The 15165-nt window shown below is 36.2% G+C and overlaps 1 protein-coding gene across 1 annotated transcript in view; it reads right to left on the bottom strand.

The window, feature by feature from the left end:
- The window catches only part of LOC139690385 (phosphatidylserine lipase ABHD16A), a 28365-nt gene that overhangs the window by 1263 nt on the left and 11937 nt on the right, over positions 1-15165 (bottom strand). Inside the window, exons 7-10 of the mRNA XM_071587814.1 lie at positions 13530-13665; positions 12556-12720; positions 6903-7087; positions 5715-5848 (exon numbers count right to left, since the gene is read on the bottom strand). Of these exons, the coding sequence (XP_071443915.1) occupies positions 5715-5848; positions 6903-7087; positions 12556-12720; positions 13530-13665 (620 nt within the window). The remainder of the gene's footprint in view (positions 1-5714; positions 5849-6902; positions 7088-12555; positions 12721-13529; positions 13666-15165) is intronic.

The following is a 15165-nucleotide window of genomic DNA, read 5'->3' as shown; positions in this document are numbered from 1 at the left end:
AATATAAATAAATAATCCATGCAGAGAGCTAATTCCACATTTAAAAGTTAATTTCATTCCTTCCATATATTTCATACCTTTATCATAATCAGGAATTACTACCAGTTCACGCATTATTATGCAAATGTCAAAATTTTTAGGTAACTGTACAGTATAGTAATTTCATTAAATCGTTGTATCTAATTCAAATTACTTAGAGGGTTCCAAGTTGACTTTCCCCTAAGGCTTTCAGTTTTATGATCGATTCACATTAAAATAAATCAATTAACCTTGCCAAAAACTCCGTTTATCATTAAGTAAACTAATTTACGAGGGTAATTTGAAAAGTTCTTGGAATCAAATAAAAGTAAAAGACTTACTTCAGTCAAACTTCTTTATTTTTCAATACTGTCTCCTTGTACACAAATACACTCGGTCCAGCGATGTTCCAATGCCTAAATCCCATCTCAAAAATTAGATTCCCTCATGTACAGGGTTCGTCCGGAAAATAAGTGTACTGATTTTTTCCCACCGCTCCAGGCGCGCCCAGCACCGCTCTGACGGGCTGCGATTGGAGGGGGGTATGTTGGCAAGCGACGCTGAAAAAGGCAGTATGCTGTGGTGTAGTGAGGAGCTCTGTTAACGCGAACCTCCACGCTCGACCCACGTCACGGAACGCGATGCCGAAGTTTTTGGAGCAGCATTATTCCATCAAATTTGCGGTAAAGCTTGGGAAATCGTCTACGAAACTGTCGATATGATTAACCAGGCTTACGGGGAGTCAGCCATGTCCAGAAACATGATCTTTCGGTGGCACAAGATGTTCGTGGAGGGCAGAGAAGAGGTCGACGACGAACCACGGCCTGGACGCCCATCAACGACACTCACCGACGAAAATGTGCAAAAGGTTCGCGATGTACTGAACTCTGATCGTCGTCTTAGTGTTCGGATGATAGCAGAGCAGTGTAATGTGCCAAAAACAATAGTGCACGAGATTATTAGGCACCAATTACAGATGCGAAAAATTTGTGCAAAGTTGGTGCCGAAAGTGCTCAGTGATGATCAAAGACTCAATCGTTTGGAAATCGCGACACAACTTGCGGATCACTGCAAAAATGATCCACATTTTTTAGAGAACGTTTTAGCGATAATAAAGCTAAATTTTTTAGCGATACGGGACTTTGGACGCCGTCAAAGAGGCTGTGACGACGTGTCTTCGAGAGGTTCCCGATGATGCCTTCGCGGGAGCGTTCCAGGAATGGGAACGCCGCTGGAACAAGTGTATCGACTCACAAGGGTCCTATTTTGAGGAATATTAGCTTAAGATATGTAAAAGTGTAATAAATTTTTTTTCCTGAGCTCAGTACACTTATTTTCCGGACAAACCCTGTATGCAAAATACCTCTCTACTTTGGCAGTTAGTTCTTTGACATATTTCCACACTGAAATTGTTGCACTGGTTAGTTCTTTGTTTGAAGATTGTCTCTGTCCACCGAGGAAAATGTTGAGCTTGGGGAAGGGATGGAAATCTGATGGAGCCAAATCAGGCAAATAAGGTGGGTGTGGAAACAACTCATACCTTAGGTAATGTATTTTTGCCATGGCAACCATTCTCGTGCGTGGGAGTGCATTGTCTTGATGAAAAGTGATTTTCTTCCTAGGAATCTCCGGCCTTTTCTTCATACATCTTTTGCAGTAGTTGGTCCAGGAGGTTAGCATAGTATTTTCCAGGAATTGTTTGACCGGTGGGAAGATAGTCCCTATAATCCCTTTCACATCCCAGGAAACTGAACCCAACACCTTTCTGGCCGATCGTATAGCCTTTGCTTTCTTTGTTAGTGGTGAATCAACATGTTTCCACTGCTTTGACTGCTGTTTTGTCTCTGGGGTGTAGTAGTGAACCCAATTTTCATCTGGGGTCACAAACCAACACAAAAAATCTTGTTGTTTGCTCTTAAAATGGGTCAAACATTGTTTAGAAATTTACATTCTAAAGAGTTAGAGATCCTGCATCAGGAATCCTCATTAAGACCCATGTCTCAATGTCAATTTTGTCTCAGGGGCCTCAAAGTTTACCTTAAGACTGAATTTTCACATTGCAACGAAGCATGTCCTCTAACATTTTGTATTTAGCAAGATTTGAGTGCTTCCATTGTCATCTTTCCTGAACTTCATTCAAGTCTGTATGTGCTTATGTAAAGCAACAATTCCTCTATTTTAAGGCCTAGTGTACCATTATGATCTGACTTAAGTCTGCAGGCATGTTTTCATGACTGAAATTTAAAAATACTATTATCACCATATAATACATATACATAGTTGAATACTTGTTTGTCAACTGAGTATACTCACATTTTTCAATTCAGAACCACCAAACTTGATAGGCTCTATCTACTATGGTACTGTTAGACCAGGGATGTTTTCGGAAGGGGTTGCAGCCTAGGTTTCAAAGACCTCCATTTCACTCTCCTAATTTTTCTCCTAAAATTATAAGGAGCTTTTTGTGCTGCTAAGTGAACTAATATCTGTCAAATCTTTGAAATGTATAAATGGATCTCGCCTATGCATCAGGGATTTCCTTATACAAGTCATCTAAGCAACTATGTATCATCAACGGATGCGTGAAAGAGAGGTCTTCCTTTTGAGGATTCCATGCAGGATGCACAAGGTCTGTTTAAAAAAAGATGAGACTGTTTAAATAAATATTTGATTTTCTTAGTTACCCTTTAATCATGTTTATTGGCTTCAAAATGCAGCCCTTGGCTGCCACACAATGCTTCCAAAGTTTTTTCCTGCTTTCAAATGCCACCTGGAATACTTCTTTCAATTATCCTATAAGTCTGCAGCATAATTTTGTTAGATCTGAAGCAAGATCCAAAGAGTAGGGTGGGTGGCTGGGGGATCATCAGAGTACTGTTTTGGCCAAACACTCAGTAGCAATCAATGATGTGTGTGCCAGTGCATTGTCGTAATGAAAACCTGAAGACTTTTTTTCCTTATTTGTGGTCTCTTCTGCAACATGACTTATCTTAACCTTCTCATAATCTCCTTAGTTCCATTCATTCCTTGTTTTTTCTTTGGGGACATACTACCTTGATCAAAAAGTTCCCGGAATAACCACCGTGTGGCGCTCCCATCGTTCCGATTTGAGTTCTGTTTTTTATGTTAAATTGGTACATCTGTTGTTGATATTCCCTTTAAATCTTAGTGTCATAACTTGACATTTGCAAAAGTTACGTAGCCAAGAGTACATCTATCTCTGTGTGTGTTGGCGATTTTTTACAATTTCAGAAATGGATTTAAATTTGCAACAACGAACTTGTATTAAATTTTGCGTAAAAAACGGATTTAGTGGCGCACGGACGTTGGAAATGTTGGAAAAGTGTTTCGGCAACGATTCTCTAAAAAAAAACGGTCGTTTACCAGTGGCACGAGCGGTTCAGAAGTGGTCGTGAGTCAATCGAAGATGATGAACGCAGTGGCAGACCATCGACATCGAAAGTCGGTGAAAAAATTGATCAAGTAAAAGAAATGTTGGTCAATAACCGCAAATTAACCATCAGAGAAATAGCGGAGGACTTGAACATTGCCTATGGATCCGCCCAAGACATTGTGGTTAATGATTTGGGTTTCCGTCGTGTAGCAGCAAAGTTGGTGCCAAAAGACCTCAATTTCATGCAAAAAAGAGACCGTGTTGACGTCGCAAAAGACATGATTTGCGAGGCTGAATCCGATCCCACATTCATCAAAAGGATCATTACTGGAGACGAGACGTGGGTTTATGAGTACGACACGCAATCCAGACATCAGGCAAGTGAATGGCGTTCACCAAATGAGCCGAGACCAAAAAAACCACGTCGTTTTCAGTCAAAAAAGAAGGCAATGCTGACGGTTTTCATGGATTACAACGGTGTAGTGCATCATGAATTTTTGCCAGAAGGCCAGACAGTAAACAAAGAGTATTATTTGGGCGTTATGAGACGTTTGCGTGAAGCAATTCGCCGAAAGAGACCAGAAATGTGGGCAGAAAACTCGTGGATTTTGCACCATGATAACGCACCGTCGCACAGTGCTATCATTATTCGTAATTTTTTGACGAAAAATGCAACAAATACCATCCAACAGCCACCGAATTCACCTGATTTGGCTCCCTGTGACTTCTTTCTGTTCAATCGAGTTAAAAAACCATTACGGGGAACGCGTTTTAGCAGCCGAGAGGAAGTAATGGAAAAATCGCAGGAAGCACTGATGGACATACCGAAAACCGAATATAAAAAATGTTTCGAGGATTGGATCAAGCGCTGGCATAAGTGTGTTGCAGTCGATGGGGATTACTTTGAAGGGGACAATATAGATTTAGATGAATAAACTTGTATTTTTAATTTTCTGAATAAATTCCGGGAAATATTTGATCAAGGTAGTATTCATAATGAATAATCCGTTCCCAATTGAGAAACCAATCAACATCACCTTCATGTTTGATTGCAACATCCGAGCTTTTATGAGTCCTGGGGAAGATGACCCCTTCCAATAGAAGACTGGGCTTTAGTTTATATATGATGACCATAAACCAATGTTTTGTCACCTGTGACTATTGTTTTTAAGATGTTTTGGCGGTAATTTGAATTATCGAGCAGTTCCTGGCTGATGTCAAGACCTTTTTGTCTCTGTTCATCTGTTAACACTTGCAGCACAAATTTGGACACGACACGCTGCATGCCCAGAATTTCTGTAAAAATGATCCAACTTTAACATCCACTTCATTGGCAATCTCCCTGACAGTTTGCTATGGTTTGCACGCTCTAAACCATTCACACTGTTGATGTGGGCATCGTTTGTTGACATCAATGGTCATCCACATCTTGGTACTTCATTGATCGAGGTTTGTCCAGGCTGGTAGCGGTTGTACCAATGAAAAACACTGCCTGACTCATTGCTGAATGCCTCTTGAATAATTGCATAATTTTCAGTTGCACTTTTCCAATAGTTAAAAACAAAATTTAATGCACATGCGCTGCTTCTCTAACACCTTCATTTTCGTCAACACAAGAATTTGTACAGCAAATGATTAAGCTTAGACAAGAATCACTGTAGCGCAGAGACAAGTCAAGACAGGGCCAGGAGCTAGGTAGTATTTTACTTTCACAGACACAAGATGTCACTGATTGTGATCTGTCAAGCAGTTCGCGAAAGACAGGTCTCTTTTTTTTGTACAGACCTTGCATTCATAAATATGAAGAGTTGTGCTGTTCTCTACTTTGACATTATTTCTCCTCTCCTCTCTCTCCCAATGCATCAAAATTCCTCTAGCATTGATGCATAACAAAAATATTTTCAGATATATGGTTAACACGTAATGATTACCTACTTTTTCATTGCAAGGTAAAACTTAATCAGATCCAGGAATTTGGTGGAAGACCTTAGAGAATAATTAGCTTTCTAACTCCTACTGATAGACATATTATATTTGTTCAAGTCTGTTTATCACTGCAATTAGATGAGTCTTTTGAGTTTGATTTTGGAAATTACACTTTCAGGCTCATGGCCAAATTACTCACATTGATATTGCTTCCATTTACGTGCTATGCGTGTGAATCCCTGATTGAATGAATAGCTCTCATGAGGAGTCACAGACAGTTGTCACGATAAAACTGATGCATTATATTAAAATAATGGTTTTTAAGGAAAACCTAAAATTATAAATGCGACAAAGAAACAGAAAAATAATTGCTCACAGTAGTGCTCAGAGTCCATTCTAAGCCACTCGTTGAGAATTGGCAATGTTTCATCGTCAACAATTAGCGGGTAGCGGTACTTCAACAGTTTCAAAAGTAGACTGTTCCCTCGATTTGACGATGGGTCAGACCTACTGAAAAAACAGACCAGTAGAAAATATAAATTAATATGCTGCAACCACTTGAATAAAATAATACATACTTAAGGCCATGTCAATTTAATTTAAATCTTAACTATTGACAACAGGGAAAAATTAAACGGCACACATATATATTAAGAATGTGTAAAAACATTCCTTAAATTAGAACCAGAAATTTACCCTACAATAATTTAATATTAATTTCAAATTAGCATATCGAAATTTGAAGAATGTAAACAACCCAGACAAACATATCACTACACTTAAAGTTAGCAAGAACACATTTAATGCAAGGTCAATATTAAAAATATTGACATTTTTATTGCAAATGTCCATAAACCTTATAAAATAAAAGCCAAAACCCAATGAAGACTGTAACAAAGCTTATTCCACTAATTATGACCGTATAAAAAATCACCTATTTAAGTATTAAATCACTAATTACGTAATATACGGTGTAGTCCTAAAAGCCATGACCCTGAGTCATATGTTGATGCTGTAGCCTAAGGAGAATGAGGTAATTTTCAGTGGGTAGATGGATATGAATGATAAGCAGATGAAATGAAAAAATCAAATTTATCCGATGAAAGAAATATATATTAGCGAAGTTATATTGTTCATTAACCATTAAAGCATTTATATGCCTCACAAAAAAAAAGGCTAGATGTTGTGGGTATTGACTTCTACGATTACTTTAAAACTATTAGCATTAAGGTCAAACATACAAAGGTATTCTCATAATTGAAAATAAGTGTGACACTTCAGGGAACATGATCTCTAATGTACACTAGATTGACTTAGGTACATTTTAATTGGTTTTCATCAAAGCCAAACTGCAAACTGAAACATGGAAAGAAGGACAAAGCAGAGTAACCTTCCTCTAATTTCTCTGATGGTATGTAACATGGCTTGTCCTAATAAGATTTTTCTTGAAGCTACATCCAAAATCAGCACAATGATATGGTGTATAAATTAAAAATGTGACAAGAGAGTAGTGACAAACATGCTTCCAGAAATGGCCAAAAAGACCTTTCCAATGAATACTTACTCTGTACAGATAATTTCATCTTCTGTTCGCCTGATTAAATGAATCGGTCCAGGGTATTTTGACAGCTGTTCATAAATATTTAAGTTGATATAGTCCCTGATTGTCATTCTCACCAATGGTCCCCATGATTTTGGCATTATTGGCAATGCCAGCGGCAATATGTCATCAAAGGTTGCATCTAAAATCTGTAGAAGAGATAAAAGGCTACACATGAACTGCATTAAAAGTGCATGCAGAGCAGTGAAATTAATACTCTTATGCCCTCTCTCTTCTCTGATTCATCTGTGAAAGTTATTCTACAACATACAAATAAAATTAATTTTTAAAATGTCAATTTTAATGTCATATTGATTGACTTCATTAATTTCCTCGTTGAATTTGGATAAGTCGGAACATATTTACATGATTCCCACAAAGAGGTAGATTTCAATTACAGGCACATTTCAATAAAGGGCATGGTAATATTCTATAAAATGTACGAGGTCTATATCATGACTTTTGTGTTTTTTTTTAAATTATTTATTTATTCATGAATATCTATTTTGTCCCTGGCTTGTTTTTGGTCGAAACTGAGCAATTTTGGTACGAATTTTGTGGCGACCCCTGTCGTGCCCAAATCATTGGTGAAAATCGAATATGTTTAGGTCCTCTGCAACTTCTATGATGGTGATTCAACGATATGCCTATACTATTTTCTTCACTTAATCAATGTTTTTGTCTGTTGTTGACGTGCTCGGGCATCCAGCACCCTCTTCATCGTTCACATCTTCTCGGCCCTCTGAGAACATTTTGTACCACCCATAAACGTTGCTTTGGTCCAAGGTAGCTTCTCCATATGCCATAGTCAACATTTGGAATGCGTCTGCGCACTTAATTTTGTTTTTCGCACAAAATTTGATACAGATTCTTTGATCCATTTTTTGGAACAGGCAAAAATCAAAGACAAGCCAAAACATATCCAAGCAAAACAGCTGTCAACAAATAACTGAACATTCAAAATGGCCAAACTTTTTGGCACAAGTGAGAGACATAAGTACCAACATCATTTTGCAAAAAAATCGAAAATCAAATATGCGTAACCCCGGCGGAAATTCAAAATTTGTGATACTTTTTGAACAGACCTCGTGTGATGTGTGACAAGTGCTGCACTTCACCTTGCAGATACCTTACTTCTCTCACGAGGGCATTTTGTCTTTTGGATTACCTAGTAAGTGTCGTAAGGGGGTGTTTGGATTCCTGAAAATGATATTAGCGTCCACTAGTTTGAAAATGTTGTGGAGTCCCGTGCAAGTTGCAGTCAGTGAGTTTAGATTCAAACTGGATGGAAAGGATTTTATTTTTGGGGGTTTTGTTCAAACGGAGTGAGTGCAGTCATTTGTTGAAGAGTTTTTTCTTCTGGTTGGTGATCATTTTATCTATAATATTAGGTTTTCGTCCACTTACTATGGCTGCACATTTTAATTCTTAGTTGTATCATACTTTGTCGAGAGGGACACGGAGCAAACATTCGCTCACTGCTTAGCTTTGCCACAGCTGAACTGAACTTAACTCAAAAATTTAAACTGAACATTTCTTACAAAATCACAGTTCATCTTGATAATGCGAGTTCAAAACAACTGTGTATAATGCATACTATATGTATATTGTTATGCATGTTTTCTAAGTGGTTTAAACTGAACATTTAAAAACTATCCTATTGTAAAATGGTGAACCTTTTTCACACATATTAATTTAAAGCTGTAAAAAAACACCAAGACTTTTGCATCTAAAAAATAAAATAATACAATTATCATTTACTACCTCATTTCTCAGGAATGAGTGGAGCATGGGTAATTTTATAAAATTAATGTAACTGCAGTCGTTCACTGCACAAATATTCAGCTCCATAATGTTTAAACTGTTGCAAGTCACTTCTCACAAAAAGTTATGGCTTCATATCTTTTCAAGTATTAAAGAAAATATTAAATGCAGTCAACTCTTGATTACCTGTGCCAATAAATGAACGATGAAGTTTGGAAAACCAAAATTTATGCAGAAAATACAGTCATCATAAATGCAGAGACTATCCTTTTTCATTCTTTGTGATCAATTCTAGTTTTTTTCCATAGCAAGTATATTTTTTTCCATTTTGTAACCATTTTTTGTAAGGGTTGAATTTTATTTTCACAAGAACACAGAACTGCCTGATCAAGTAAATAACAGACCATATTTTCCTCATAAAGCTAAACCAATCATGAAGCCAGGAAAAAGACAAGTGATTGGCAAAGGATGATTCTTAACAAAGGGTCACAAATACATATTCATACTTGTCATGTGATACCAAGAAAAAGTAGTAACAACGGTTAGTGACCTAGGTATATCAGGCCATGGTATGGTGAAAATAAGTATTGATACTAACCAACCAATGGAGAGCCTAAATGATAAAACTTTCCTAAGTCGGTCCCTTACTCATGGAAATATGCAGCATTTTCTGCTCCTTCTACAATCCCAAAACTGGAACAACGTCTATGACCTTAAGTCAGTAGATGAAGGTTTCAATTACTTCTATTCAATTTTCAAACATAATTTTGAATTGTGTTTTCCAGTAACACATCATAAAATATTTCATAGAACAAAATGTAAGCCATGGCTAACTGACGAGATCTGTTACTACTCAACTATCCTTAAAAAACTTACTATCTCCAGTAAAAGTTGACAAACAATCATGAACAAAGGTTACTCTATCAGGAATTTCAAAAGTATAACTGTAAGCTGATTTCTACCATGAAAAGAACTTATAATGATAATAAGGTACTTCATTCCAATAATAAGTCCAAAACTGCATGAGAAATAATTAATGACTGAAGAGGTAAGAAAAATCCACAACTCACTCTCCCAAAACTTTGTAACCCTGAAAATAACACTGCCATTAGCTATTCATCTTTAGCTAATAAATTTAACAAATACTACGTATCAGCTCCTTGCCCAACTATTTCTCCAGCCAATGTGCTTTTTGCAAATGCACCATCGTCAATGTTTGCCAAGCCCTGATCTGAAACCAATCTAAAAACTATTGTCTCCTCACTCAGAAACAAATCCAGTACAGGCCCAGATGAAATTCCTGGTAAAGTTGTTCGTCATTGTTTTGAAGCCATAAAAAAAACCCCTTTTATTTTTAATTAATGAATCTTTGATACAAGAGATTTTCCCATTCCAATTAAAAGAATCAAAAGAAGTGCCCATTGATAAAAACCATGGCTGTATTTATGATTTGAACAACTAAAGACCAACAGCCGTTAAAACTACATTTGCTAAAATATTCGAAAAAGCGACGTATATGCAAATAGCATCTTATCTCAAAAAAAAAACTTCCAACTTTCAAATTCTAAGCGTGGATTTATATCTGAAAGGTCTACCACAACTGCCATTTGTCTGGCAATCGACAGCATACTTAACTCATTAGATGCTAAATGCAAAACTCATGGAATATTTTTTGACTTGTCAAAGGCTTCTGATAATGTAAACCACAATAGATTACTAATTTAACTCAATAGAATAGGAATTCCTTTAAACTAGATGAAGTCCTATATTCATAATCGCACTCAGAAAGTAGTGTTATCAGTTGATGGGTCAAAATATTCATCCAAAGCATACCAAGTTAACAAAGGTGTTCCACAAGGCTCAACCCTTGGGCCACTCCTTTTTCTGATATACATCAATGACCTACTTAACTGCTTACCAAATAATGATGGAATTATACCAGTGCTGTACGCTGACGACACTAATGTAATAATATCAACACAAACATATCCCAGCCTTGTGGAAAAATCTAAGTCTGTCACACTTGCAATAAACAAGTGGTGTACAGACAACCTTCTAGACTTAAATGTAAATAAAAGTAAAATAGTATGCTTTACACGCAATAAGAATGTGTCAGATGATCTGCTGGTAAAAACTAATGACCAATCAATTGAGCATGTGACAGAATGCAAATTTCCAAGTATTTCTCTATGTGCAAATATTTCTTGGGATACTCATGTAAAAGCCCTTCAACACAAGCTCAGTTCAACTTGCTACTTATTAAGACACCTGTATGAAAGTACAAGTAAACCTGTACTACTCAATTCGTACTATGGGGAAATTTATTCAAATATAACCTACAGTATAATATTATGGGGATCAGCTGCTATTTCTCAAACCATCTTTAAAATGCAAAAGAAAGCTATTAGAATCATCACCAGGAAACCTCACAATGCTCCATCAAGGCCTATTTTCCATGAATTAAATTTGCTACCACTCCTGTGCATCTACATTATGTTTTTAATTATATATATATATATATAAAATAACATTGGCAACTATTCTCTTAACTCTGCCTATCAACATCATGACACCAGGGAAAGGAATGACATCTATTATGGGAGTATAAGAACTAAAGCATTGAAATTAAGAACTAATGAAATGGGCATCAGATTATAAAACAAACAACTCAAAAGTATCAAGGATACAAAGGGAACTGCTGAATTCAGGCATAAATTAAAAAGATATCTACAGGGCAATATGTTCTAATCGGTTGACAAATATCTCAACAATATCCCTGAGTAAGTAAGTTTATACATTTAGTTTCTAGCAATGGTCATGGTCTGATTCATGTTGGTGATCAATGATTTTTCTGAATTTGATATTGCATATGCTTATTGTCTTTGCTCCTTTTTGACGAGCCTTATATCATATACACACACCACCCACCTGGTATTTTTGTATTGTGATCTCTGGGCCAATAAAAAGTAATAATAATAATACCGATTGAAATAATGCAGTGTAGATAGTTAATGACTGATTTGTTGCAAAGTAAACCTATGTACTTTCTCATTTTAAAGGAGAATATAGAATTCTCAGCACTAATGAATCAATAATAAGAAAGTATGGAGAGTCTAAAAATGCTTAAATTAAAACATAGAATACTATTGACAACTTTTGAATATGTGAAATTATAACCTTTTAAGGAAGCCCAGATATTTCAAAATTGTATTTTTTTAAAAGTATATCAAAGTTTTCAAGCATTTAATTACCTTTATGATTGTAATTTGATAAAACTTTTGAGGTGCTGGGAATAGAAAATAATAGCATGGATAATCTGTACATGAATAAACAAGAGTTTACTGAATTTATTGACTGTTGTATGGCAGGAAAAAAATGTAAGTCAAAATAGTCTTTGAATTTCAAAATATTCTATTTTAGAGATGAAGCCATTCACATCCCACACTTACTTTTCAATAATGGGAGATTTTCCCTCCAACACACTCAACTAGCTCATGTCAAATCTCCAATCTGCAAGTTGCAGTCTCACAATTCCATCCTCCAGCTCAATTTAAATTAATCCTACCCCATTTTCGATGATAATTCCAAGGAAATATGCTGGATATGGAATTTGAGGAGAATTTTGCAGAATTGGTGTCAGAAAATTCAAGACACCCTTCCTAGTGACCGAATGCCATAAAAAAATATGCACTCATAACCATAAAAATAAATCATTTTCATCCCATTGCTTCACTTTGATAGAATTTGAAGAATGGATATGAGGAACTTGGTTAAATATACATGTTCATTAAGAGAAATCATGGAAAGAAAATAAATTTTATTTTTAACTTTAAAAGGAGGTTAATTCTCTCACCACTCCTTTGATTTCTGGATAATTCATTGCAGCCCAACTTGCGCAATACCCACCGATGCTCCAACCAAATATCACAATATTCTCTGGACGAAAATGCAAGTCATTCATGGCAAATTGCAGGACCACATCAATTCCTTTTGTTTCCTGATCTGGGAAGGGGACACCCTGCGGTGAGCAAAGCATTGTTAAAAACCAAGAAATTCAGTATTACTGGATATTGACCCAAAAACAGAATATGACCACAAATTAAGTGTTATGTAGAAACAACTGAATATACAAATTAATAATTGGAAGGAAAATTTTTTTATTTCTCAACCTGGAAATACATGCATACAGGGGTAAATACATTAATAAAGTTAACACTTTTTAAACATGAAAATTGATGATCGGAGCAAGGAAAAAATTCAGAGTAGCATGTACGTATATCACAAAATCAGGGCAATAAAATGATCAAATTGTTAAAAATGAATCTCAATGTTGACTTTTTTCCATTTACTTTGCTGAACCATAGACATACTGTATATGACACTTTATCCAATTCAAAGCAAGAATAGATTTATTTTAGATCTTAAAATTTACTTTTACAATTTGTAAATTTAGGGCCGTCTCTTCAGGAGCATTAAATGGAACTTTCACTGCATTCCTACAACTGATTATTTTATTATGAATTTCTATTCATAGATCATTATACTAGTCAAATCAAAGAATAGGTGTCTGTGAAATTCAAAAGAAACTTTAAAAGAATCCATTTGGTTCATTATTTGTACGAAAAATTCGAATGCTAATTTATCACCTTGAAAAGGTAGACACAAATTAGTAGTAAGAATTAAAAAAAAAACTTCCACTATGTTATGCAGAAATCCAAAAATATTACACATAAGTTGTAAGTGAATCTTAATGAATGATTGAACCACTGAATAAATGGTCTTTATACGCACCTAATCATTCACACAAATGGATACATTAACACTCACAGTACTTCCACCAAATCCAGGATGATTCCAGCCTAAGACAGAGTAACCTGCTTCAATCGGAGTGACCATTATTCCAATTTCGTAAAATCCTGCATTTCCCTCACAGCATATAACCAATGTATTGCCATGAAGGTGTCTGCGAATATTCAAAAGAGAAAAAATTTAGCACAGGGAAATATTTGTAATTTTACCACCAAGCAATAAATTTTAAAATCCCAAAACCTACATTTACTTTGAATCACTAATGCAATCACCTAGTCCAATCAGATAACCGTTTTAACTGATTAGTCCATGAAAAGGCTTCAAGACAAAAATACTTCTTCCCCGAGGTCAATCTTATGTCAGAATTGTAGCTTACTTATTGCAATCATTTTTTGCAATTTTGTTGGAAATTGTTTTTTGAGCAATACTGAACTTTAAAACCTATTCCCTCCTCATATATGAGGTTTATTCAAAAAGTATCATGACTTCTGTGTTTTTTTCAAAAATTGTTCATTTATTCATCAATATCTATTTTTTCCTCTTCAAAGTAATCCCCAATACATATTATACACTTGTGCCAACGTTTTCTCCAATCCTCGAAGCACTTCAAAAAATCATCTTTTTTGATCTTTTCCAGCTGCTCCTTCGATACAGTCCTTATCTTGTTAATCATAGCATAGGGTTGTCCTTTTATGGGCCTCTTCAGTTTCGGGAACAAGAAAAAGTCACTGGGGGCCAGATCTGGGGAATACGGCTGCTGCCTCATCATTAGTGTGTTGTTTTTGACCAAAATTTCATGCACAAGTAACGATGTGTGAGCAGGGGTGTTGTCATGGCTCAAAAACCAATTTTTGTTCTTCCACAAATCCGGGCGTTGGTGGCGGATTGCTTCGAGCAAATTGCGCATAACTTGCATATGATATTTCATATTTACCGTTCTACCCTGTGGTAAGAACTCATGATGCACCACCCCACTGCAATCGAAGAAAACTGTGAGCAAAACTTTCACCTTCGATCGAACTTGGCCTGTGTTTTTCGATCTTGACTCTCGTTGCAGCTTCCATTGGGATGATTGAGCTTTAGTTTCCACATCATAACCATAAACCCATGGCTCATCACCCGTTATGACCCTTTAGAGCAAATTTGGGTCATCAAGGACAGAGTCCAACACCTCATTTATACTGTTAATGCGTTGCTGTTTTTGGTCATAATTGGGCAATTTCGGTACGAATTTTGCGGCGACCCCTGTCATGCTCATAACATCGGAGAAAATCGAATACGTTTAGGTCCTCAGCAACTTCTCTAATGGTGATTCAACGATTGGTCAATACTATTTTCTGCACTTCATCAATGTTTTTGTCTGTCGTTGACTTGCTCGGGCGTCTGGCATGCTCTTCATTGTTCACATCTTCTTGGCCCTCTGAGAACATTTTGTACCACCCATAATTGTTGCTTTGGTCCAAGATAGCTTCTCCATATGCCAGGGTCAACATTCGGAATGCATCTGCGCACTTAATTTCGTTTTTCACACAAAATTTGATACAGATTCTTTGATCCATTTTTTGGAACAGGCAAAAATCGAAGACAAGCCAAAACACGTCCAAGCAAAACAGCTGTCAACAAATAACTGAACATTCAAAATGGCCAAACTTTT

The sequence above is a fragment of the Hetaerina americana genome, unplaced genomic scaffold (genome assembly GCF_022747635.1).
Source record: "Hetaerina americana unplaced genomic scaffold, ioHetAmer1.1.p SCAF_3, whole genome shotgun sequence".
NCBI classification, from domain to species: Eukaryota; Metazoa; Arthropoda; class Insecta; order Odonata; family Calopterygidae; genus Hetaerina; species Hetaerina americana.
The sequence above is the reverse complement of the archived record's forward strand: the minus strand, read 5'-3'. Positions and strand labels throughout refer to the sequence as shown.